Below are 24,782 nucleotides of genomic sequence, written 5' to 3'. Positions count from 1 at the left end.
GTTGTGATCGCCAACACGCAGCTGGTAGTTCGAATAAAATTGACAAATCGACTGTGCCAGCTGCAATAAAATATCTTTACGGCGGTTTCTAAGCTGCTAAGATGCGTCCGGATAAAAGTACTACCCCTGGTGAGACATCGGATGCAAACAATTCAATAGAAGAGGAATGCTACGGTGGAAATTCGCCGGAGCCGCAGAAAAACGCTTCAACGCTTGAGGCAATCGCCTGCGATGCGGGTTCAATTGGAAATGCCAGTACCACATTGGAAAATGCCCCGCTGCGTTGTCTTTCTCCTCTTGATGGCACATTTAGCTTTTCCATAACCATAAAAGACGGCAAATGCAGTATGTTGGGGGAATTTAAGAAGACATCCCCAACGGATGAGGCAAGTACAGCAGAGCGTGCAGTTTCTAGCACCAGTGTTGGAGGTGCAGGCGAAAGTATTGGCGGCATGAGCAACTTGATTTATAAGGCTGAGGAGCTACCTTTGAAACCATCAACCGTCACTCTTGAGTGGATTTTCGACAATATCAATTTAATGATGGGGCCGATCAAATTGACAAAACCTAGTAGTGAGGCAAATGCTATAGTTTTTGACGGTCCAAGCACTAGTACTGGACTTCGAGACTCAGCTGGAATCATGGAACCGCCATTTGATGCCTCAATTAAAAAAGCGAACGAAGAAGTTGAAATCAAACCTCCATCACCTTGTATGTTGAATGCTCTGGTCTCAAACTTGTACAGGAACTTGCAGAATCGCGTACCAGGAGCTATGTGGTTTAAATGTCAGCAGGATCCGAACTTTTGCGAGCGCAACCATCTAAACAGTGAGATGCCAAAACTTCCATCTGCCATATTGCAGCATGCTCTGGAAATTCAGTTGGAGGGACAGCAATACGAAACGTATTTAGCTATGGTGGAGATGTTTATTATGCACAATAATTTTCCTCATGTAGAGGTCTTCGATGCAATGGTTCAGCTAACGATGGTGAGTAATTAAATCGTGGTTTAATTAAGCATCGCGAGCGAATTAATTTTACTCTAAAGGTACTCATTGCAAAGGATCTAGACCCGGATGAGGTGCAAAGTATATACCATAATCGTACCAATGTTTTCTATTTGCTGCTGAATAATTTCCCCCCTTGCTGGACAGCACTAAGGTCGCATTATCTCTCCTTCCTGGGGATTGAGCCTTCTAACCCGAAATTGGAGTTATTCTTGAGTCTCCTGGAGATGGCAATGGACAACTGTACGGATGAAGAATTGACTCAACTTACAGTACCATATGAAAAATATGAGTTTAATTTCTCGGACGATGATGATCTTCACGTGTCAAAGGATGACCTTTTGAGTCGTCATGTCAACGATTTCACGTGGTCCAACGAACTAAGTCTTAAAGATTTTGGAATCATGTCCCCTTCGGTGCAACTGGCGCGCATTTTTGATATACTCGATATTATATATGCGGTGCTTGAGCGAAACTTCCTAATGTGGCTGGAGCACCATAAGAAGTCATTGCAGGTGGGAGCGGACATCTTTAAAAAGGATACATCACCATTCGCGGTACTTGTGTTTGGTCTGACACCTGTGAAGCGTTTGACGAAGGTTGTCCGCAAGCTAATGATGTTGTACAGCCGAGCAGTGAACAGATCTCTACACGAGTCGCGTTTAGCTATTCTCCAGGTAAATACAATAGGCGTAGAGAGCAATATTGTTAGCCATTTCTTTAAGAAGAATAATGCACAACAATGGACCCAGAGCTTTGTATCTTTATGTTAACAGACATTGATTGACAAACTATTTCTAATAATCAATGTGTTTTCACGATGTTTACAGAGCTTTATCTCCCTACTAATGGAATTGAGTAACACGGCCGAATTGGAATACGTAAGCATTGGCGTTCGTTATCCCTGCCTGGGCCCTCGAACCCGCCAGCTTATTGCCAAGTTCTTTTACATATTTTGCAATGAAAATACTACAAAAATGAGCACCTTTAAGAAGACCATTCCTCAGCTGGGACAGCCATACTTGCGATATGAGTTTGCTGATCATTTTCTGAGGCTCTTTTATTTTCCCGACAGCATGACATTCTGTCCGGAGAAAATATGCAATGAGTTCAGGTTAAAGATGTGGAAGAATTACATGCCACGCAGCGAAGTCGGTGAGAAGAGCGAGACTCTCCTGGCACGGGAAGACTACATGCAGATAATGCTCAATGCGCTTCGCGATTATTGCAAATGGATGAATCTAGAAGGGTTTTGGGAAAATCTCAAACATAACCAGGAAGTGGAAGTCAAAAGTGGAAGTCTGCCAGCACAGCTAGAAGGGAATTATATACCAGTTGATGTTCGCGAGATGATTAAGAACTATGTTACCGCAATGCGTCATATGCGCAATTTGCGGGTACTGGTTGTTGAAACAAAGACTTTAGCAGATAATGTAGATGTGAGGGATTGGATCACATATTTGAAATTTCTGGATTAGCTCCAACCCATAAATTTCAAATTTAATAAAGTATTTTCCATATACAAACATACAAAGGTCCACTAAAGCTGAGTGCAATAATCCAGTTCACTAAATATATGCTATGTTGAATTTCGAAACATCTTTTTAAATAATTATATATTTTTTTAAGAGTTTTAGAGTTTTATAAAACTCTATGAAATTGCCATAAACTGGAGCACAATTTTCAAATAGACAACAGAATCTTAAAGAAGGGCTTGAGAATCATTTTAAAGCTACATATCTCGATCTAATGATTCGTAGATTGTTCGAAATTTAGAAACAAGTATTTTGAGCTTCTAGAAATATTTAAGTTTTGAAAAAGTTTTATGCTGTTATAGAAAATGTTAAAAAATTGAAAAACTTTTTAATTTTTATACTATGGCCAATTTTCCCGGAAATCAAAATCTTTTTAAAATCGAAATGAAATCGTTGAAATCCTTTATATATGAGCACATTCCCCTGTATACTACTCTGTAGCAACTACACAGACTTACTCTTCCTTAATATGTCTTCATTGAGCAGAAAAAAAACCATGAACTGCTAGAAAAAAGGCATGAACAAAAACTACTTCGATTCAAATATTTGTTTTATTCCGATTTATTGTACAACAGAATGAAAACCGTATGTATTATAAAAAGTGTATCACACGAGTATAATTAATATTTAAAATTCAATTTCATGCTCCCGGTACTTGTTTCTTGTGGCACACAGTTAATTCTAAAAAAAAATACCTAAGCGGATGTGGACTTAACTTGACAGCTTTGCACTTTGTCTGCAACATAAATTTGACAACTTTACTCTACTTTTCGGCGAAACTATTTTTAGAAGGTCTTACAAAGTTTGAGTCGAAATCGAAAATAGAAAATGTAAAAGACATTGCCAACTGCTGGCAACGACAACAACAACAGCAACAACTTTAAGCTGCTTAGCCAAAACAACATTTTAACTCACCTGCAAGTTTTTCTACCTTTTAGCTTAGTTGCAACTTTATCTATAGATACCCTTACAGATATAGATAGAAACACGCACAAAGTTGTGCTACACTTGCCAATTCGTATTGCTGCTCTTGGCCACAACAACAAAAAATAGCAATTGCAACAACAGAAGTAGAAATTCGGTAACCTGCTACCATTGCTGACATCATCACTAGATTGTCATTGCAAATTAGCGCAAATGTTTTTCCAATATACATCAATTACTCGGCAGAGCTTGCTTGTGGTTGTCGCTTTGTTGTTGTTATTGTTTGCCCAACCACTCGGCGCGCATCGAAGAAACTCGCTTTAACAATAACAATTTACAATAATTATGTATGGCTGTTGTATTTTTTCCTTCTCAATTCGACAGTTTGACAAACGGGCTTTATTGTCCAGTTGGACAAGGCTTCCGCGCTGAGACGTAATAGTAGCTCTAAAAGCTGTCAGCTGTCCAAGTTGATTGGCCAGAGATCGGGCCATCTGGCGGTACTACGAGTGGATAATGGAAGGCTTCCATTGCACAATTATGCATTGATTTGGCGGCAAGTTGGCGACAATGTGGCGCTAACCACCACACCACATCTAAATCGCACATTGCCATTAAGCAGAGCTTTTGCCCCAAGTCGTGCCGCTTACAATATAACGACGTCACTTTTGATATCAATTCGAATTGACTTGGTCACGAGGCACTTTTAACGATGGACACATTTAACTTCTTCATTATGGAGAGAGCTCGTAATCGTGCAAAACGTATGTAAACACTTCTATTCGTACATCTCTCTTCATTAGTAATTCATACTAACCATTCCTAAGTAATTCACTCTAAAGTGTATAAAAAAGGTTTATAGAAAAAGCCTACGGAAATCTGTGTATCTACAGAATTATTGTGGTCCCTCCTTCTTAGACTGAAGTAACAAAACGAAATTATATCTTCTTTAAATTTTTGAATTTTTTCTTTAACTTAGCAAAGAATCTGATTTAAACATTAGATATATAAAAAAATGTCGTTTCTAAATATATTTCAACTCTTCCTCAAGAGATTTTACGACGTCTATAAAGTTTTGTTTGTGAACTACATTGTTGAGAAGCTTTACCGTAATTGAGAGAACGAGAGAACCTATCCCAGCTCGTGCCACGTTTGCAATCCACACCCCAACCTGCTCTTAGGTGCAATTGAAACTTTAAGCAGATCGTGCCACCATTATTTCTAAATGCCTTGTATAGGAAGCTGAAGTCATGGTATAAAGAATATTTTTGCCAGACTTGTTGCTGCGTAGGCTTAACGGCAACAACAGCAAAGCTCCGTCTGCCTCTCTGTCTGTTTGTCTATCTGTAGGTCTGCCTGCCAGTCTGACTGGTCAGCAGCTTATAATATCGCAATAGATTTATCTGCCTACAAACTGCAACAATTTGCAGTTGCTGGCATTTTGTTTCTAGCCGACTGCCAATTTGCACTAGACAGTCGGACAGATACACCGATAGATACTATACGAGTATAGTAGATGTAGAGTGAAAGAGTCTGTTCATTGTCCGACTGCCTGAGTTCGCTTCCCGAGTAAGATTCATAGTAATCTTTGGCTCAATCAAATTGGTGCAAGTTTGTCTAACTGTCGCTGCTTGAATGGACCGCTCTGGTCCGTCTGTCCCAGTCTGTTCATTGATCCGTCCGTCCAGCCCCATGCAGCCGCCTGCTCTTTGGCTGACTGATTTAAGCTGCAAGCTTATCGAATTAATCGTTTGAATTAGCTGGTCAACAAGCAGAGCTCGACAGACAGCTCTTGAATGCAAGTAAACAGCTCAATTGGAGTCGGGAGAGCGTTGGGGAAGACAGCAGACAGAAGTGAGGAGAAGAAGAAAATATGCTGCACTTTTACGCTGACGCCTGCGCCTGCCACACTGGAAATTGCGGCAATTATTTTGTTTGCCAACTAGACAAGCGAGCTAACAACTTGGTTGGGATGCCTCCTTGTCTTCCATTGCGGTCGTGTTGTTAATTATGAATGAAATTTATGCGGCAGCTAAACAATGACAACAGCGACAACAACAACAACAGCAACAACGACATTTACTGTATTTGCATAGACAGTTCGCGGGTACGCGTTGATGCTTCTATTCATTGCAGTTACAGTTAAACTTCTCTAAGACAAACCAGTTTTTGGAAGACTGGTTTAAAAATCATCAAAAATGCAATTGCCGTTCAGCTAAAATTGAGTTATTTAACAGTGTATTAATTACAGTGTATTTTGCTGTTACAATATTGTAGAATTGCAGTTTCTTCAAGTTTTAAATGAAGATTATAGTATATACTCGTAGTATAGTTACTTATCAATTTAAGTCTGTTCAAACAGTATCAGAGTGAATTAAAAAGCGCAAGTCTACTCTCAAAACAATTCAAATAATATGATAAAAATGGATAAAAGTGTTCTACAACAGCTTCTAAACTACAAATAGTAACATTTTTTCAAAATAAATGTAAAAAATTCAAATCCGTATTTGTGTTTAATTTCCTGTATTTCTACAATTATAATTGATTATTGAAAACAGTTGAGAGTGATGACAAGTTTTGTAAACAAAAAAGAAATAATAGCTAAAAACGTTCCATGTTTAAAAAAAAAAGAAAGAAAGAAGAAACCATAATAACAAACTTGTATACAATTTATATTTATAGGTCTTTGTTTATATAGTTTGAGTATTAATCAAAAGCTGTTTGGAAAAATAGGAGAGGTACGAGTAGGTAGAAGATTATTATATGTTATTTATTTAGAAATAAATAGAATACGAAAGCATCGCCGTTATCTCTAGCAGAAAGTAGTAGTTTCCTATTTCAATTCAATTTTCGATCGAATGGAACCTGAGCCAAGCCAAACAACCTAAAGAAAATAGTTCTCAAAAAAAAAAAAAATAAATAATCAAAGTGGATTGTAATCATTGATCAGATCCGCGATAGTTTCAATAAATATATTTTCCAAAAAGCACTTTAGCGAAGTTAGACTGTAATTAGATGAATTAATTTCATCATAAGTATCATCAAGGCACTCTCGTTCGGCCCCTCGAGGTGGGCTTTGTTCAAGGCTTGGCGTCGTGTGCGCATGCGCTTGACTAATATGCAAAACGGTAGCGCTTCCAGGCAGGCAGGCGTGCAGGCGGCAGGCGCAGATCTAGGGCCCAGATACAAATGTCAGCTACAGAACGCCCACAACAACAACAACAACAACAAGATCAGCAACAAACACACGATGACTGCGTCATGAGGCGGACAGGCAATTTGTTCAATTGCAGCCTCTTGGGCGTCTCAAATGCGGCACCGACGCGAATCTTTCGCATCTGGCTGTCTGCATCTAAAAAGGCTTTGCGGTTTTTCATTTTTACTGCTCGCTTACAAGCATATTCGTAGTACATACATACATACATATGTACTATGTTTTATACATGTATGTATGTATGTATATATGACTGGCGGCCATCGTTCAATTGACACAGTAACCTCGTCGCCGAAGTCTTTGGTTTGCGGGCTTTATGAACGCCTAATGAATGATTACAATTTTAATGCTGCACATTCATGTCTCTGGACAGCTTGTGGGCTGTGGAAATTTGTCATTAGGAACAAAAGCCTATATACATTCTCCTCCATTCTTCGGTTGATTCTAATGTATGCATGCTCCATGGCTATGGGCTTGTTTGACGTCAGCGACGGCGTTTGTTGTTCGCTTCTTGGAAATTGATTCAGCAACAAATATTTGCATAACTCATTAAGAGAGATTCAAGATAGGAGGTATTTATGTACATACATACATACATATGTATGCGTGTCTAAGTTGGCAAGAAGTAGTAGTTGTAGTAGCTATTTATGTATGTACAAGTATTATGTACATAACAGACAAACGCTAAACGCCGTTTTGCAGTTTCTCGAGATCATCGCGTCGTGCACGCCCCTCTACTTGTAAGCAAAATATTTTAATTAGTTTTGGGTGTGTACGAGTGGCATTCGGTGGCTGTCTCAGTTGCCATTGTTGTTGGCATTATGACAAGACATTATGTAAGCTTGCTAAAGCTAAACAATACGGAATGTTCGGTCGAAGAGAGCAGGAGAAGGAGGAGACAGACTCAATGGCAATGGAAGCTTAGGGACCGCAGCATAAAGAGGCAGCGAAAAAGTTGAACAAAAGCATCTAATCGATAGATAACTGGATAACGGCAGAAAACTGGCAATGATGCTAATTGATTTATAAAATACTAGTGTTTGATAACTCTTTGAGAAGAACATTCTAAAATAGAAAAAGGACACACTGAAATTATGAACTGCTTTAATGAACGCTTTGCTAAACGTAAGTGAAATGAATTACAAAACGCCGTTTGTTGAATTGAAGTCCGTTTATCCATGAGAACTGGGTAGTTAACTTTAATCTTCAATAAACGTTTCGTTGCTACTGGTACAAGCAAACTGTATAAAAGCTGTCGCACAGGTGGCAACGCCAACGATTTGACTTGTCATCTCTTCTCATTTTCCAGCACTACCTTTTGACAATATTAGAGCTTGAAGAAAGCCATATTCTGGTTAAGTAAAAGAGTTTTTTGTGCAGAACTAATTTAAATGATTTAAACATCCATGGCTGAATCTGATTCAGGTGATGATATATATGAGACAGTACTCGGCAGAGTGGTGGACATTATGCTCAAGGAAAGAGACTGCATTGAGGAAAATAAAATGGTGCGCTATACGTTGTTGGACTCTCTACGGAATAGTGAGTGAGATAGTCTGCAGTCTTAACTTGCTTTATGCTTGCTTTATCTTCTCTGTTAGAGATAATCACCATTGCCCAAATTACCAGTAGTAATGCGATTCATGCAAATCGTTGTGTGCCCAGCTACTTTGATTTGGAGCGCACTTTTAAACATATGCGTATAGATGCTAAGGATCTAGAGCCCATACGCTATGGAAAAGAACCGGAGATATCTCAGATTGAAGTCCAAGAGACGCAAATGCGCGAAGAAGATTTCTTCAAGGAGTCTCCGGTAATGCTTGGCTCTCGGTTGGAACGTGACTCAAATACAGACATCCATATACCCGAACACATTCCACCGTTCCCCAGCGAGCACACCTACAAGGAGACAACGGTGGTCAAACAAATTCATAGAGACTTTGTCTCAGTGCGTGAGCGCCATTCCACAAACCAGGAGTACATAAATAATGCTCTAAACTCTTTCTATCTGCGCACGCAGCCAACGACATCGTTGTACCCTAAGAAGCAACACGACATGAGACATTTGTGTGAGTTGCTAACGATACGTTTCTACAGGAAATTTCCCATTGATTACATCTGATTTATTTTTAGTGGTGGCCGCACAGCCGCCCAAGAAACCAGCCTTTTTGGACGCCCTAAGGCCATGCAGTCAACTCTTTGAGATGGACATCTATGAATCTGAAGGGCAAACACAAGCATGTGAGTTAAGTTATCAATTTTTATTTAATGCTTATAATGTTCGGTAATAGTTAACAACTTGTATGTGGGTGTAAACGTCCTTCTGTCTTATACAAAAAAACTACAAAAATAAGTAATACCATTAAGTAATTTCGGAGTGCCTTTCTAAGCACTCGTTCCTTAAACTTTATACATTTTACTCGTCCATTTATTCATACAAACAATGTGGCTTCAGCAATATTGAATTCATTGTTTGTACATATAAGCCATGATAAGTATTAGGAAACTAGTAGGCTATCTTTTATAAATAGGAATATGAATGTTGCTGTCGACTTTTTTATGAAATCCGACAACATTTTGTGAATAATTTGTTTAAGTCTGCCAATAGCTTTTGTGATACAAAAATAGCTTTAACTTTATATTATTACATCTTATTACAATATTTACTGACATGTACTTATGGTTGTTGATTCTATCTATTTTCTTATGCTCGTATATTGCAGCTCTGCTGAGTCCCTTTAGTAACATTCCCATTCGTAATTCCGTCACTGTAAACACGCCATTCCCGGAACCAGATGTCTTACCGTGCAAGAGAAAGGCGACAAAACGGAAAATGCAGGATAATTTGGAGGAGCTTGATTGGTCGATGCCCGATTAGAATGGCTTTTAAAATAATATATTTCTAATGACATATTAGCTCTAAAGTACACCGAACTTTCTCTTTATTTTTTCCACATACTTATATTCACTCTGCCCGGGATTTATCCTTTAAATACTAGTATGTACATATATGAAAAACACAATGAGAATATTTAAACCTACTTTTGAACTATAAACAGCCACAAAACATGATGTCGTACTCGAAACGAATTTCTAAAACTGACACCATAAGCATATCTAGTTTTGGACATGCTCGAACATGCTGGTAATAAAACATTCTCCACAAGACTCAAGAAGCACACACACAACCCTATCTCACCCATACTCTATCTCTCTCTCTCTCTCTCCCTTCCACACACGCTTTCTGTGCCAGACTTCTTTGAACACCGTCTCCAAAAAATGTAATAAAACGCCATGAGCGGAAAAAACTTGCAGAAAATTAATTTAAAACAATTACATTTCATTAAAAAGTGCCACACATTGGCGCAGCGTCGGGTATATGGCTATGTTGGTGTGACGGTATATAATGATTTGACGTTGGTCCCAACCTACCCCAACAAATGAGGTTGCACACACAGCGGGCGCCAAATGAAAGTTCAAAGCGCTGAGAGAGCCAGACAGCTAGACAGCCCGATGAGGAAGCAGCAGCTGCCTGGTTGGCTGCCAACGGTAACGATTCCAAAGTATTAAATAACTTTGTAATTTAATTAACTTTGACGGCAACGTCAGCAAAGACGTTGGCATCGCCGTTGACGCTACGCTTAACTCTGATTAACGTTCGCCAATTTTTCAACAAGTTCAACTCAACCTTTTCCTGCACACGTACCGGGAACAACAACAGCAACAGCATTTAGTGATGGTGGGTGTGATCGGGGCAGGTCTAAAGGATTTCTCGATTACACAAGCTAAATTTACACGCAATTCCATTCCTCTATTTTTGTATTTGTATCAGTTATTTTGGTCCTTGCCGTGATTGGCACTGCTAGCTGTTGTTCGCCTTTCGCTTTTAGCTTCATTCTGCGCAATAAAAATAATACTTGAGATATTTGAAACTGCAGATTTGTCTGTTATTTCAAATGCTTGGCTAACTGTCTTCATTTCATTGCTTAAATGGGTTGCCAGTTATTTGAAGCAGAAATTAAATTGTTTAGCAAAATAATCATTTATATGTGATATTAAAGCATAATTAAGTTCTTACGGCATTTAGTATTAGATTGATAAATATTGTCATTTATAGAAAACGGGATAATAATTAAAGATTCACTTTATTTGTTGAGCTATTTCTGATGACCTGTGTTTAAGGCTTATAGAATAGGCTGCTCTTCGAGGACAGTGCAATAAATCACTAAGCAGTTATTTGTTGACGCTATTGGTAGTTATCTCTTGTGCTAGTTAGCTTTATGCTTCATTAAGCCTTTAATGTGTTTGAACCCATTGATACCAATAATCATTAAGACAAGTATTAGGCTAAAAAACTAAGCAATTATGATAAGTACGAGTATACTTATAAGGCATTTATTATACATGTTAAGCCGGCCTTTAGCCAAAGTAAAGCCGCTTAGTTGGACAATGTTTGATTTGGAGATAATATACATTATTGTATTGTTTGAAATTGAAATTGTTGGATGAATATTTTTGTAAAGATTTAAAATATACAAGTATAGGTATGGGACATACACTTACTAGCTGCTGAACTAAATGCTATCGCTCCGTAGAATAAAATAAGCACGTTAAGTTGTTAACTCAGAAGAAATAAAATTGTTATCTATTGTTAATAACTATGTAACCAGTAGATCACATTAGAGCTGGTCACACTGCACATACAAAACATATTTGGGACTTTTTCTATTTTTGATTTGGCAGCCATTTGTCCGATTCCCGCATAAACAAGAGCCAGTGTGACTTACAAAATGTACATGATGTTTCAATTTAATGGCTTGCACAATTCACACACAATTTGACTTTGATTGTGTGCCAATGTTGCTTAACATGCTGTACTCTTGCCAAATTTACATTGTTGCTATTGCAGTAGCGCCATTAAAATGCATAAACATAAACAAAACACAACCCATGCACAATGATTCCCAATAACAAATAAAACAAACAACATGAAAGGGCAAACAAGCGCCAAATGTGCAATAGAAAGAACATTTAGAAACACATACAAATATACGGACGTACACATACATATGTAAATATGTTTATATGTTCCACATGTACATTTGTTTTGTGTATATTGAGTAAAATGTATTTAGACGCGTCTGTAGTTTCTAGACCTCCACAAATATGCGCCCAATTTTTTGTGTGTCATTCTAACCCAGTTGGCCAGTTAGCCTGCAATTTTCATTTTTATTTTTTATGCAGTTATTTATATTTGTTTAACGTTGCTGTTGTTGTTGCTGCCACTGTTGTGCGCATTTGTTTATTTGCGGTCAACTTGTGCGCCTCACTGCGTCGGGAGATAAATTGAAAATTATGGCAGCTTTGATTATTTTATGTGGCGCTGGGAGCAAACGAAGGCAAGGCCGACGCATGGCATGCCAACCACCGACAAACTAGTGGTTGGGTGGTGCGTGTGCAATGCTTGCATAAGAAATGTACAGCTGCTTGACATGGCGGAAGCCATGGAATAATAAATGGAATATTATGATATTAGATAGAACGCTAGGCCGTTCTAGTTCGAATGTCCTTGACATAAAGGACACTTTCAATATTTAAAGCCACAAGTTTTTATTCTGTTCAAAATACCTAATCGACACTACTATTCGAAAAACAATTCTACAATAGTTTTCAAGAATTAATTTCACGCTAATCTAAGTACATTCTACATTTAACATTTAAGAATCAATAAAGGTGTATGAAAACACAAATATTTTTCAAAGTAGAGAAGTTAAAATATTTTCCTCATAGGAAAACTAAGATTTAATCCAATTATTTTAGTTTTAAAACATGATAGTTTGAGAAATGTATTGTAAAAGGCTAATCAAGTGCCAAGTTTGTGGATTTGTAACCATTTTGCTTAGATTTATAACTTCATACCTTCTAAATTTTTTCAAGGTAAGGGTCTTTGAATAATCAAGGCCACTGACTTAGTCAGCATTGTTTTGGAGGCAAGAGGGAATTCGACTATTATTTTTACCATATCGTAAAGGTTTTCTTTTGAAGGGAATGCTTCAATCCTTAGGTAAGTGCTGATTGTCGCTCCCTTTTCAATACATCCCTTAGAGTGTCCACAATATGTCATATACGCATCCATCAATATCTTCTTGTCCTTCATTGCATACATGTGCAGATAATAGAGGGCGAAAAAAAAACTAATTTCTAATTCTAGGACGACCCCTACAATGTAGAGTATTTAAGTTCATTAGCCTATTACTTTTAAAAATCAAGAACACCTTCCGTTTTTTTTTGCAGCAGTAGTATTTTGGTTACAAATTTAAGTTAGAAATAGAATAAAACCAAGATCTTGTTATACATACGAGCATGTTAAACTGAATTAGTGTAGGAAATAAATTAAAATAACAAGTAAAGCGAATGAATATTTCCACCACGCATAGCTTCGATGCTAAAGTACATAGCTACAATAATTATCTACGACGCTGACAAGATGCGTGATACTGATACTGATTTTATCTGTTTGTGGAATATATCATTATCTTGAAACAAATATGCCCTTTACCCTTTCATGAAGAGTATTTTAAAGTACAAAGAATGTTTTAAAGTACAAAAAGAATTGTGCACCGTCATGAACTTACAATTTCATTTCCGGCATTGCACAATACACACGCTTACATACATAAATAGCCCACGTTATCTGCTTTAACTTGCATGCGCGACATGGCTCTGACACAAAAGCCAATTTTTCATAAATCTTTAAGCCTCAAACAAACATAAGCACACACACACATTCAGAGCCTGACATACATACATATGCATGTATGTATGCTTCTTTGGCATCAGCCTACGCCCAGCCACGCCCACTCGGTTTTTTTCAACTTCCGCTTTAATGTTTTTACTGTTTTTATTTAACCTTTTTCCTTTTGACATCCACTTGATATTTTATGACTGTGTGGTATAAAAAAGAAACAAATGTTGTTAGGCCTTGTTGCTCATACGCCCCATATGACCGAACGACCGACCGAACGACCCATCGGCCGACTCCTGAATGTCTGAGTGTCTGCGAGTCGAAAAACATTTGTTCGCCTCGTTATAATTATGGCGCTTTTTACTGTTGTTGCGCATTTGAGTGGCATTTGATGGCGCCCCACGACAATAAACGCTCCACAACATGCGGCAGACGCAGCAGCCGCAACAACAACAACAACGACTGGAGCTGTAACAACAAGCAAGCGTTAAGCAAATGAATTCAAGTTCACGCGCATGTTTAATGGCTGTGTGGTGTGGTGTGTAAAGTTTACTTTCTTTTACTTTCTTTTTTTCGCACAAAACCTTGCCTTGAGCTGGCACTCAGTGCTGATTTTAGCTGCTTACCATTGACTAACCAGCAACCCATAAGCCACCAACCGCCATCCACAAAGCCTTAGAACCACACTAGCCAACAAACAACTTGTTAACGATCTTTTGCAACAGTACTCATAACCAATAAATTCCCCCACCATAAGTTAACATATATATATAACATATTGAAATATAAATTTAAAATTATATAAAAACTCAAAAGATATAAAGATATGCAGTTCTTAATATCAATTAAATTTATTATATATATTCTAAGGATGATATCTCTCCCATGAGTAGGATTTAAAGGGCATTATTATTCAACACACAATAAGAAAACGCCAAAAAATAATGAAAAACTTGCCCAAGCTGCAATGTCCTACTATAATATTTTGTACCATTTTTTTTAACTAACTCACATTGTTAATAGTAATTGGAATTTGTAGACTTTACTAATATTTCCTAATAACAATGAAATTTATTATATATATTCTAAGTATTTGTGATAGCTATCGAATGAGTAAAGAGTAGGAATTGAGCGGAATAATGCAATTCAACACAGAAAGGGAAAACGCAAAAAAGAATGAAACTAAAAATTTGACACAAAAAGTTGTCCAAGCTGTAATGTCCTCTGTAATATTTTGTACAACTATTTCCACTCATAATTTCAGTTAATTTTTAAGGCATTTATTTTAAATAATATTAATGTAAGATTTATTAGGTTTATAAATCGTTTAATAAAGTATATCGAGTATTTGACAAACAATAAGAATAGTATTATATAATAACATAAGACTTAAAAATATGTTTAGACGCCGACTTTTGCAACTTCTGACCAACTTTAGTGACTGCTGTACAACTTTACTACTGACGACTGAATGCCACGACTGCTGCTTACGACTGTTGAAAAACGACTATCCCACGACTTCTTCTTAATTACACCTTCGCCTGATCGGGGGTGCCAACTGATGATAATGGCACAAGGATGCCACTTTACACTCGGCCATCCTGCTCATCATCTGTCTCAGATGATTCTCCAGCTTCATCGTCTTCGTCTTGACCCATGTAACGCCACAGTTTCATAGAATCAGTACAAGTTGAAGTCTGATTCGGACCCTGGAACTCTGCAACTTTCTTCACGTCGAACCTTCCATTACGTTTTATTTTGGTAACCTCGTATGGCCCGATATATTTCGGAGCCAGCTTTTTACCATTTACAAACTGTGTTACTTTAATGGCTACTAAGTCTGCTAATTGGTAACCACTATGCTTACGTCGCTTTTTGTCAAAATTCTTCTTGTAGCAACTTTGAGCTTTTTCAATCTGTACTCTGGCATCAGCTCTGATTTGGTTGCGTTCATCCTGCAAGCCTTCCAGTAGCTCGTCCTGAAGAATTTTCACCACTTCCAGATCAGATTCATTACGCATTTTGACGCCGAACATAATTTCAAACGGAGTGTACTTCGTAGATGAGTGGACATGTGTATTAATAGATCGTTGCACCTGTGATGTATATTTATACCATTTTGACGGCTCGGCTGCAGACATTTTTGACAAAACAGACAGAATAACTCGGTTGACTCTCTCTATCTGCCCATTTCCTCTTGGGATCCCTGTAGTAGTCTCGATGTGCTCTATTTTGTGTTCCTCACAAAAATCTTTAAACTGCTTCGATATAAATGCTGCTCCTTTGTCGCTGATAATACGCCGTGGATTCCCAAAGATAGCTACCCACGAGCTGATATGTTTAACAACTTCTTGCGCATCGGTAGACTTTGTTGGATACAACCATGTGTATTTTGAAAACCCGTCAACAGCAGCGAATATGTATTTGTACTTCTTTGCAGTCAGGTCCAATGATCCCAAATGATCTACATGGAGTGTACTCAGCGGCTGATCTTCTTTGTCGATACAATGCAAAAAATCATCTTGTTTACCCAGCTTTCTGTTATGTGTTATACACTCAATGCAATTCGCGATAAATTCCACAACTTTTTTCTCTAAGTGTGCTATAAAATAGTCCTGCTGAATGTGATGCATGGTTTTCTTCACACCCATATGACCAAAGTTATGAGCATTCCTGATAACTTCTTTTTCCATGCATTTCGGTACGGCTAGCAAATCAATACCATCTACTTGTTTATAAATCAGCTGATTTCTGACCTTGTAGTTTGCGTATGGTTTCAGTTTTAAAATTTCTGCAACTGCAACTAAGGTTTCATCTTTGCGTTGGGCCTTTAAAAATTGTGCCTGAACTTCTGTGCTTACGATCATGACTGGGAATCGACTGAGGCTGTCGACATGCTTCATCCTTATACCAGCGCGATGTTCTATGGTATACGTAAAATCTTGCAGATACATTAACCACTGCACTACTTCTCTGGGAATTTCTTTTTTCGTTGATGTCATCTTAAACGCTGCGCAATCAGTAACGAGAACAAATTCAATGCCCATTAAATAATGTCGTAGCTTTTTTGTTGCTAAATATGCTGCTTTCACTTCCAAAAAATAGCTATGCAACTTTTCTTCTTGAGGTGTCGTTTTTTTACTCCAGTACAGAATAGGATGCCACTTGCCATCATGCTGCTGGAGAAGAGTAGCACCAAACCCATCTTTTGACGCATCAACATGTAACTGTGTTGCCGCATTCTGCATAAATATCTTCAATACTGGTTCATTCGTCAAAGCATTCTTTAATTGTTCTATCGCCTGTACATGTAACCCTTCAATTTTGAATTCGGCTTCTTTTCTCAACAATTGTGTCAACGGTCTGGCTAGTAATGCATAATCTTTAACGAACTTTCGAAAATACCCCGTTAGTCCAAGAAAGGCCTGTACTCCCCGTATGTTTTTGGGAAGAGGAAAATTCTTCACAGCTTTTACCTTTTCTTGACCTGGCCAAACACGTCCGTTTTCTACTTCATGACCCAGAAAATTTATTTTCTTCTTTAAGAACTGACACTTGGCCCATTTTATATCAAGCCCATACATTTCTGCCTGCTTCAGTACAATTCGCATATTTTCCAAACATTGACCAGCTGAATCTCCGAAAATAACTATGTCGTCAACATACATCTCCATTATGCCTTTGTTAATCAATGTTTGAAATATGTAATTAACGTATCGTACGAACACTGCTGGGGAGTTGCAAAATCCAAAGGGTGCCCTATTAAATTCATACAACCCTTCCTTGGTAACAAACGCTGTATACTTTCGACTTTGCTCCTCTACCTGCACATGAAAAAAGCCATTTCGCAAATCCATAACAGTAAAATATTTCGCATTTTGCATCTTCTCGAGTACTTCTTCGACAACTGGTACTGGGAACCTATCCTTAAGTACGAGGGTATTCAGCTTACGATAGTCCACACATAATCGGTAGGTCCTATCTTTCTTTTTGGCCAACACCACCTTGCTTGCAACGTTTGACGACGACTCTCTGATAATGCCACAGTGAAGCCATTCATCCACCTGTTTTCGTACAAATTCACGTTCTGTTGTAGACAATCGGCTTGGACTTTCGCGAAAAGCGATGCTTGGAACATTCGGTATGATGGTCATTTTTATTGGGCATTCTACTGCATTGTCCACCGGCTTGTAATTGGCGATCATTTGTTTGACTGGTTCGGCATACTGGGATTCAACATTTAAATCGATCTCGCTTGCTGGACTTACCACGTTAAAAACATTCAACTCAGACTGCTCATCATCAGCTTTTGTTTGCGCCTGTACGAACGTGTAACCATTGGAATTTAGTGTGACAGTAAACTTCTGTAAAAAGTCATAGCCAACAATTATTTCAACTTTTAGACTTGCATCTGGTACAACAAGAAATGTATGATTTGTCACAAAACCATCGACCTCAACTGTTTCTGTAAATTCACCCAACACGACAGTGGCAATATTGCCTAAGCCAAACAGTTTAGTAAAATTCTTTTGCAACTTTTGGTCACCGAAAATGTTTTCATATTTTTGTTTTCGCATAAGTGAAACATCCGCGCCAGTGTCAATCAAACACGATACAACTGCTTTCCCGATTTTTATTTCTTTAACGCGATTTTCCTTTAATACAATGTTAACGCTTTGTTTGCTTGCCACGCACTGCTTCGCTATGTGACCGACACCGTTACACTTAAAACATTTTGTTTCTCGTTTACATTCTGCCCGCTTATGTTCTGTTGAACCGCAATTGTAGCAATGCTGCTGTTGTTGTTGTTTGTCTCCTACTTTATCAACGTTTTCGCGACGTTTGTTATACGAACTGCTCTTTGCCACTAATTCAGTAAGCTCATACCGACTTCGAAGTTCTTTGTACGTGGGCGCACTGTACAACGGAAATTTTAGATCGTCACGCACGTCTAAGCCATCAACTATATAATTTATAACCGACTGATCTTCAACTTGTCCAAGTGATGCTATTTTTCGCATCTGGAGCACATAATCATGAAAATTTTCCGACACACGCTTTTTCCGCTTTTGCAACATTTTATGTACTTCGGCACTGCTCAGCTGTTTATCAAATTCTTCTATTAAGGCTGCACATAACATTTCATAATTTGATACAGTAATAGTTTCCACAAATAATTTGGCCGTGCCAACCATTTTATTTCTTGCATTCACATACTTTTGTTTTTCACTTAATTCGTATGCCTCGGCGTTTTCGTCGAAATTATTTACCCACTGCTTAACTGGTATAGCTATGCCATCGAAATCAGGGACTACTTTTGCAAAGCTTTCCACCGACACACTGTTCTTGTTTGGGTTAGAATCGTTCTTTTCACTCAGCATTTTAATTAAAATTGACAAATCGTGGTTTTGTATACATGTGTGTGTCTCCTCAGAATACATTCTTTTCTCGGTATTTTCAACTGCGCAATTATCATGTAGTTCGACGTTCGCACCTTTTTCTTTTATTCCTGCCGTTGTGCCTTGTTCGCACTTGTATATATTTATCTCTTTTTCGCACGTATGATTTACACTTTGTTCATCATTTACCACTGCTCTGCTTTCCTCTACCATTTCAAACGTTAGATCGAGATCGTCTACACTTTGTGATGTCTTTCCATTTTCCATGCGCGCCACCGGCAACAGATTTTTCTTGCTTGGTGCGCCATTTTTATTTTTTCTGCTTGAGCGTATCATTTTTAAGCACTGCAACTTTTAGATGTATTATTTCAACTGACTGCGTATGAAAATTTATGCGGCTGAGCCCTTATGTAAGAATCATTTTTTATGAATGCTTCACTTAAAAACTTTGAACTGTTCTGAATATTTGTCCGGCTGCTCGACACGGTTGAGCCCCCATGTAAGATTTATTAGGTTTATAAATCGTTTAATAAAGTATATCGAGTATTTGACAAACAATAAGAATAGTATTATATAATAACATAAGACTTAAAAATATGTTTAGACGCCGACTTTTGCAACTTCTGACCAACTTTAGTGACTGCTGTACAACTTTACTACTGACGACTGAATGCCACGACTGCTGCTTACGACTGTTGAAAAACGACTATCCCACGACTTCTTCTTAATTACACCTTCGCCTGATCGGGGGTGCCAACTGATGATAATGGCACAAGGATGCCACTTTACATTAATATTTCCTTTAATACTTATAATCAGAGCTCAACCTATTAATGTAATAACAACGCAAACATTACTTTAAATTCAATTTATATGTTGAAGTATCACTGACATACCTGTTAATAATCTTTTAAATTGTAATTTCAAAATTATAGTCGTACCTGAAATGACAGAAAAATTAAAATATTTATTAAAATAATTTCTTTTATAAATTAATATTGAAATCAGACCAGTTCCAATATCGGAAACTCTGTATTAGCTTCTCAAATAAAAACATTTTTCAACTTTGCTCAATGAAAATAAATCGTAAATATTTGAAATTCATGAACGGTCTGGAATACAATACCGAACCTAATGTAAATTGCGACTAATGGCTGTACTTTTGCAGAACAGTGCCATGCAGAGCCCAGCCCTTTTGGAAGCTTGTTTTCCAAAGTTTCCGCGGTTGCCGGCTGCCGGTTGCCTGTGCCTTGCTTTATTTGATTTTTATTATCAAACGACTGGCTTGGTTTCGCTTATTTTTTCCCTTTTTCCCCGTCATCGTTGGCATCGTGGTCTTTTTGTTCTTGTTGGCTAACATTTGCCTTATATTTTGGGCTTGCTGTTGCGTTTTTGGGCCAGTCCTATTTATATTTTATTTGTATACTTTCTTTATACTTTTTGCCCCGGTTTGTAGGCAAGAAACGCTAGCAAATCGCTTGGCGTTCGCGCGCGTGTTCTGCATGAAAATGTGGTGTCTACCCAAAGTGTTCATCTCTCGGCGATGTGTGTGCATGTGGGAATTACAAATTTGTGTGCCGTGCACTGGCTCCCAAAAAGCTGGCCGGAATAACAGAGCGACTAAACGAATGAACGAGCGAGCAGAAAGCAAGCCAGCAAACTACACACAACCTTCGATGTACGACAAAACAAAACTCAAGCCCCAAAATTTGGCCTGCTTGATGTTTCTGTTCATTTGGACGTGTTATTCGCACGTTTTCCTGCTTTATGGCTGCTTTATTATGTAGTCAAGCCGTTATAGTGGCAAGGAGGCAGACAGTCAGTCAGTCAATGCATCCTCAGAGCCTGGTGCGTGTATCAAACGAGCGGTGTGTGTGTGTGTGTGTGCGTGTGTGTTTGTTACTCGATATTATGGCAGTGTTATAAAAATACATGTATATCTAATATTTTTAGCATCGCTCTTGCTGTTTACGTGCGTAACGTGTTCAAAATAAGGCCCCGCTTACCACGTTGCGTATACGCATTGTTGTGCAACACATACACATAATGAGAGGGAAAAAGTTTCCCATTTAATTAAATTGATTGAATTTGATTGTAAGCCTATCGCATTTTGTCTAGCAACTAAGATGCTTAAGGGAATGTGACATCGGCTTCAAATTTCAGGTGCTCTAGTGAGGAACCAGCAGAAGTTTTCGCCGTAAAAGTATTAAGAAGAATTCCACTTAACCTGATTATTTTAAATGCAAGTGGGGAAAAAAATTAGTAAGATGATTATGTTCTGCAGGTGTTTCAAAATTGAGCAAGACTTCAGAATATAATTAAAATACATATACTTAATATATATAATTAATTAATAGTTAGACTCTTAAATGTATTTCGTCCACTTAGAAGGTTTGTAGGTGGCTGTAAAAGCATGACAAGTATTCCCTTTTAAAACGATTTCAAATCAAGGTGAGAATTCAAATTTAAAAGCTCAAGTATTGATCAACTTTTAAATGACTAATATAGATGATGAATCGGCATCGGCCAAGCAGTATCCATAGTCGGCAGGGCAGGCTGTAAAGAGCATTTCAGCTGACCCTATTGCGAATCAAGCACAAAGCAGTAAGCGAGGATGAGATGCGAGAAATTTTGGCTTAAAATTGAGTGTACATGGGAGCTGGGAGTTCCACTTAAACTATCCTTGGTGGAGATGTCTGAAACATTCAATTTGTGCACTTGCCGCAGAGTCTTAAGCAACTTTGTTGCATATTTTAAGAGCGGCAGTGGGGAGCAATTAGCCGCATTGAAGCGAGCAACAGCAGCAGCAGCAACAACAACATGTGATGACAGAAGGATGGGGGTTTGACGGCTGAAAGGTAACTGAAAGGTTCAGGTTTTCATGGCAGCGTAAGTTTATGGCTGCCGCAAAGCTTCATCAATGTCAGCAACAGAGACAAATAAGGTAGGTGCTAACTGAAAGTGTTGCGAAGGATGTGTGTGTGTGTGTGTGTGTATGTGTATGTGTGTATGTGTATGTGTGTATGTGTGTGTATATGTGTGGGTACTCAACTGTCAACACCTGCTCGCTTCGCTGCCTGTAGCCCCATTCCTTGCTGGATCCGGATGCCAGGCTCTTGTGCGACACTCAATTATGCAAATTTCAAGCAAGGCTCTGCCTTTACTTTGACTTGGACTCGAGTCTCGCGTATCCTTGCACCTTATACGAGCACTACAGGCTGCAATTTTGTCGAATACGCCATGGAATTGAATTAATAAAGTGCATAAAATAAGCACCAGAAAATGAGCGCGTGAAAGACGAGTGCTTGGCAGCATTTGCAAAACGTGGCAAATGGAAATGTTTTGAATGTCTAATGGCTTCTTAATACGAAAACGTGAACAGATTTTTGCAAGTCAAAGTGGCAACAACAAGCTCATAACGTTGACAATTGCAACGTCGACCCAAATGAACACATACGAGTAAGTGGAAATTCTCAAGCAAACCCAACCATTCCACAGCCACAAAGAAAGCGCCCCTTCTTCAATTCCAACTGTCAGTCACGCATTTCGCTTGATGTGTTGTTGCTGTTGTTGTTGTTGCGGCTCATTAGCCGTTGCAATTTATGCATTGTAAGCAACTAATTTGAATAGACGACTACATACTCGTATATGGAAGTGCCAATGGGAGGAGTTCCTTGTGATGGGCAACAACAACAAAGAACCTAGAGTGAATGAGTAGGCGAATTAGTGGCTTGATGGAACAGTTTTTTGACATCTCTCTACTTAGCCGTCTGTTAGTGTTACACTTGAATTTCATTTAGTTTTAGTTAGCTTCTAATCTGCTTTTTATAAATAATAAAAATTAAATATAATTTTTAATTAATATTATCACAATCTGCATCGTTTCCAATCTTATTATATTCAACAACTACTCGTATGTATGCCAGTTTTCAGAATCAAGCCACTGAGGGTGTGAAAAGCCTCATCTTCCAGAAGTTTCTATCGTTATTAATTTGACTTAATAAGAGAAAAGCCAAAAATAGTGAAACTAAAATGTAATTTAGTTTATGTTTAAACAAATTATATTAAAGGTATAACTATAGCAGTAAAATGTTTGTTGAATTACGAGTCTCTAGATTGAACATTACTCCTGCGCTTTAGTTGTACACCGATTTTTTATTATTTTAAAAGGAATTTAGGCAGAATTTTTCAAATTGTACAATTCATTAAAAATAAGTACGAATATTTAAAGTTAATAGTTGCTTCATAAATAATTAAATCTATATTGTGCGCCGACTAAAATTGAATAAATTTAGCGATATAATTTAATTGGTCCAACATATTTAGTTTAAAGTAGTCCCCATTAGTGCAAAATGAACTAAGATTTTATATATTTCTTATAGTTCAGATAATCACACACCAAAATTTGTATTCGCCTCTACAATTAATTTTTCACCCACTTCGAATATAAAGCAATTAATATGTTTGTGATAAATATGAAAATAAATTTATTTACACAACATTTATCGATGAACGGTTGACATTTTTCCGCAGTGTATATTTTGCATCTATAAATAGTTCTCAATTACTTCATCCTTCACTTATTTTCATGCCTTTGACAATTCACTCTTCAGCCTCTTATGTGCTTATTTGCAAACTGAAAAATGTAAGTGGCTTGCAAAATGCTCCCCAGTGAATTGTAATCAAATTATTTTATACAATCTTAACATGAAAATCAAGAAGCTTAGCTGCACAATTTGCCAGTTATTGACAAGCACTCTTGAGAATGCCAATAGTTGAGCTCTAGTTCAGAATAAAAGTGAATTCAGTCAAGCACAAAATCAAGTTGGTTTCGCATCTCATAATCATAACTACAGTATGTTGTGTCTGGGGGCCGCAAAAGCCGGTGGGCGGAAAGTCGACTTCCCGACTTCTAACTCAGTCAGTCAGGCAGTTAGGCAGTCAGTCCGTCACTTAGCCCAGCAGCCATTTGCGTCAAGCAGTCTCAAACTTACGGCACAATAGAACAAGCGTCTGCATTTCTACAACAGTTGCAAGCTGCAAGCTGCAGGCCGCAACCGTGTGGAAAGACGGCAGGTGGGGAAGGGGAAGGTGAACAAAAGCATGTTGCATATTGCATGAGTCAATGCGAAGAAAAACTCATGAATGAAAATTGTTTTACCTTGTGAAAGCAGAACAGCAACGGCACCCAGCAATGCCTAATGGCAATGGCATGAACAGGAACAACAACAACAACAATAGCAACGTAATATTAGTTGGCACATCAGGGCATGCGCATCCGATTCGCAATGGGGCAAGGCATATCATTTTGCCTTAACCAGATGCTAGACTGCATCGAGCAGCCGGCTCAGCACACTTTCTGAGCAGTGCTTTTTGACTCCGAGTTATGTCCGAGATAAACATCGGATAGTTCAGAATAAAAGCACAGCGGCAGTCGTTTAAATTGCGCTGAAGAATATCAAATATACTGTGGGCTATTATCATATTTGGTTGCCACAATTCAATACAAATTGTTGATAATTTGTTATAAAACAAATTGTAAATATAATAACAAAATATCAGCTTACACAACACATTATCACATTACACTATCAATGTCAACTTATTTGTGAAATACGAATTGAAGTGTTACTTAAGAGCATACGCTCATGTAAGATTATTAGCTTAAGGCCTTGGTTTAATGTAAATTACAATTGCATTTAAACTTTTTATGTACATAATATGTTGTTAAACGTATTTTCGAATTAATAACTCCAGGCTTATTGTCAATACATAGGCAGTAACGAAGCAAGCTGAAAGCATTAATTTTCAAAATACCTTCTTTAATTCTCCAATTTATGGAGTTAGAGAATTCACATTAATTTTTAAAATTTTATTTTAATTTTATATCACTTTTTAAGCCCAAAATACATGTCGTGTATTATGGTTTTTGTTTTTGTTGTAGTTTCCGTTTCATGA

General features: G+C 37.9%; 3 protein-coding genes across 7 annotated transcripts in view; 2 read left to right on the top strand and 1 right to left on the bottom strand.

Annotated features, from left to right (window-relative positions):
- Positions 1-24,782, bottom strand: part of LOC115622952 (trichohyalin) — an 85,063-nt gene that overhangs the window by 25,181 nt on the left and 35,100 nt on the right. The window lies entirely within an intron of this gene.
- On the top strand, positions 102-2,485 carry LOC115622512. Its single transcript, XM_030516465.1, has 3 exons — positions 102-989; positions 1,049-1,684; positions 1,838-2,485. Exons 1-3 carry the CDS (start codon positions 102-104, stop codon positions 2,483-2,485), a joined length of 2,172 nt encoding a protein of 723 aa, XP_030372325.1.
- Positions 8,028-10,003, top strand: LOC115622954 (transcription initiation factor TFIID subunit 8). The gene is made up of 5 exons (XM_030517094.1): positions 8,028-8,039; positions 8,106-8,222; positions 8,282-8,749; positions 8,814-8,921; positions 9,404-10,003. The coding sequence occupies exons 2-5, from the start codon at positions 8,150-8,152 to the stop codon at positions 9,556-9,558; spliced, it is 804 nt and encodes a 267-aa protein (XP_030372954.1). The 5' UTR covers positions 8,028-8,039; positions 8,106-8,149; the 3' UTR covers positions 9,559-10,003.

Source organism: Scaptodrosophila lebanonensis, unplaced genomic scaffold (genome assembly GCF_003285725.1).
Source record: "Scaptodrosophila lebanonensis strain 11010-0011.00,11010-0021.00 unplaced genomic scaffold, SlebRS2 tig00000043-arrow-pilon, whole genome shotgun sequence".
Classification (NCBI taxonomy): domain Eukaryota; kingdom Metazoa; phylum Arthropoda; class Insecta; order Diptera; family Drosophilidae; genus Scaptodrosophila; species Scaptodrosophila lebanonensis.
This window is presented reverse-complemented; position numbering and strand designations above follow the sequence as displayed.

What these genes read in the sequence shown, in the direction of transcription:
- LOC115622512 (XM_030516465.1), top strand. Translation starts at nt 102, where the DNA reads ATGCGTCCGGATAAAAGTACTACCCCTGGTGAGACATCGGATGCAAAC. An exon ending in CAATGGTTCAGCTAACGATG is followed by an intron (nt 990 to 1,048) that starts GTGAGTAATTAA and finishes TTTACTCTAAAG; the next exon opens with GTACTCATTGCAAAGGATCT. An exon ending in CGCGTTTAGCTATTCTCCAG is followed by an intron (nt 1,685 to 1,837) that starts GTAAATACAATA and finishes CGATGTTTACAG; the next exon opens with AGCTTTATCTCCCTACTAAT.
- LOC115622954 (XM_030517094.1), top strand. Translation starts at nt 8,150, where the DNA reads ATGCTCAAGGAAAGAGACTGCATTGAGGAAAATAAAATGGTGCGCTAT. An exon ending in GTTGGACTCTCTACGGAATA is followed by an intron (nt 8,223 to 8,281) that starts GTGAGTGAGATA and finishes CTTCTCTGTTAG; the next exon opens with AGATAATCACCATTGCCCAA. An exon ending in ACACGACATGAGACATTTGT is followed by an intron (nt 8,750 to 8,813) that starts GTGAGTTGCTAA and finishes ATTTATTTTTAG; the next exon opens with TGGTGGCCGCACAGCCGCCC.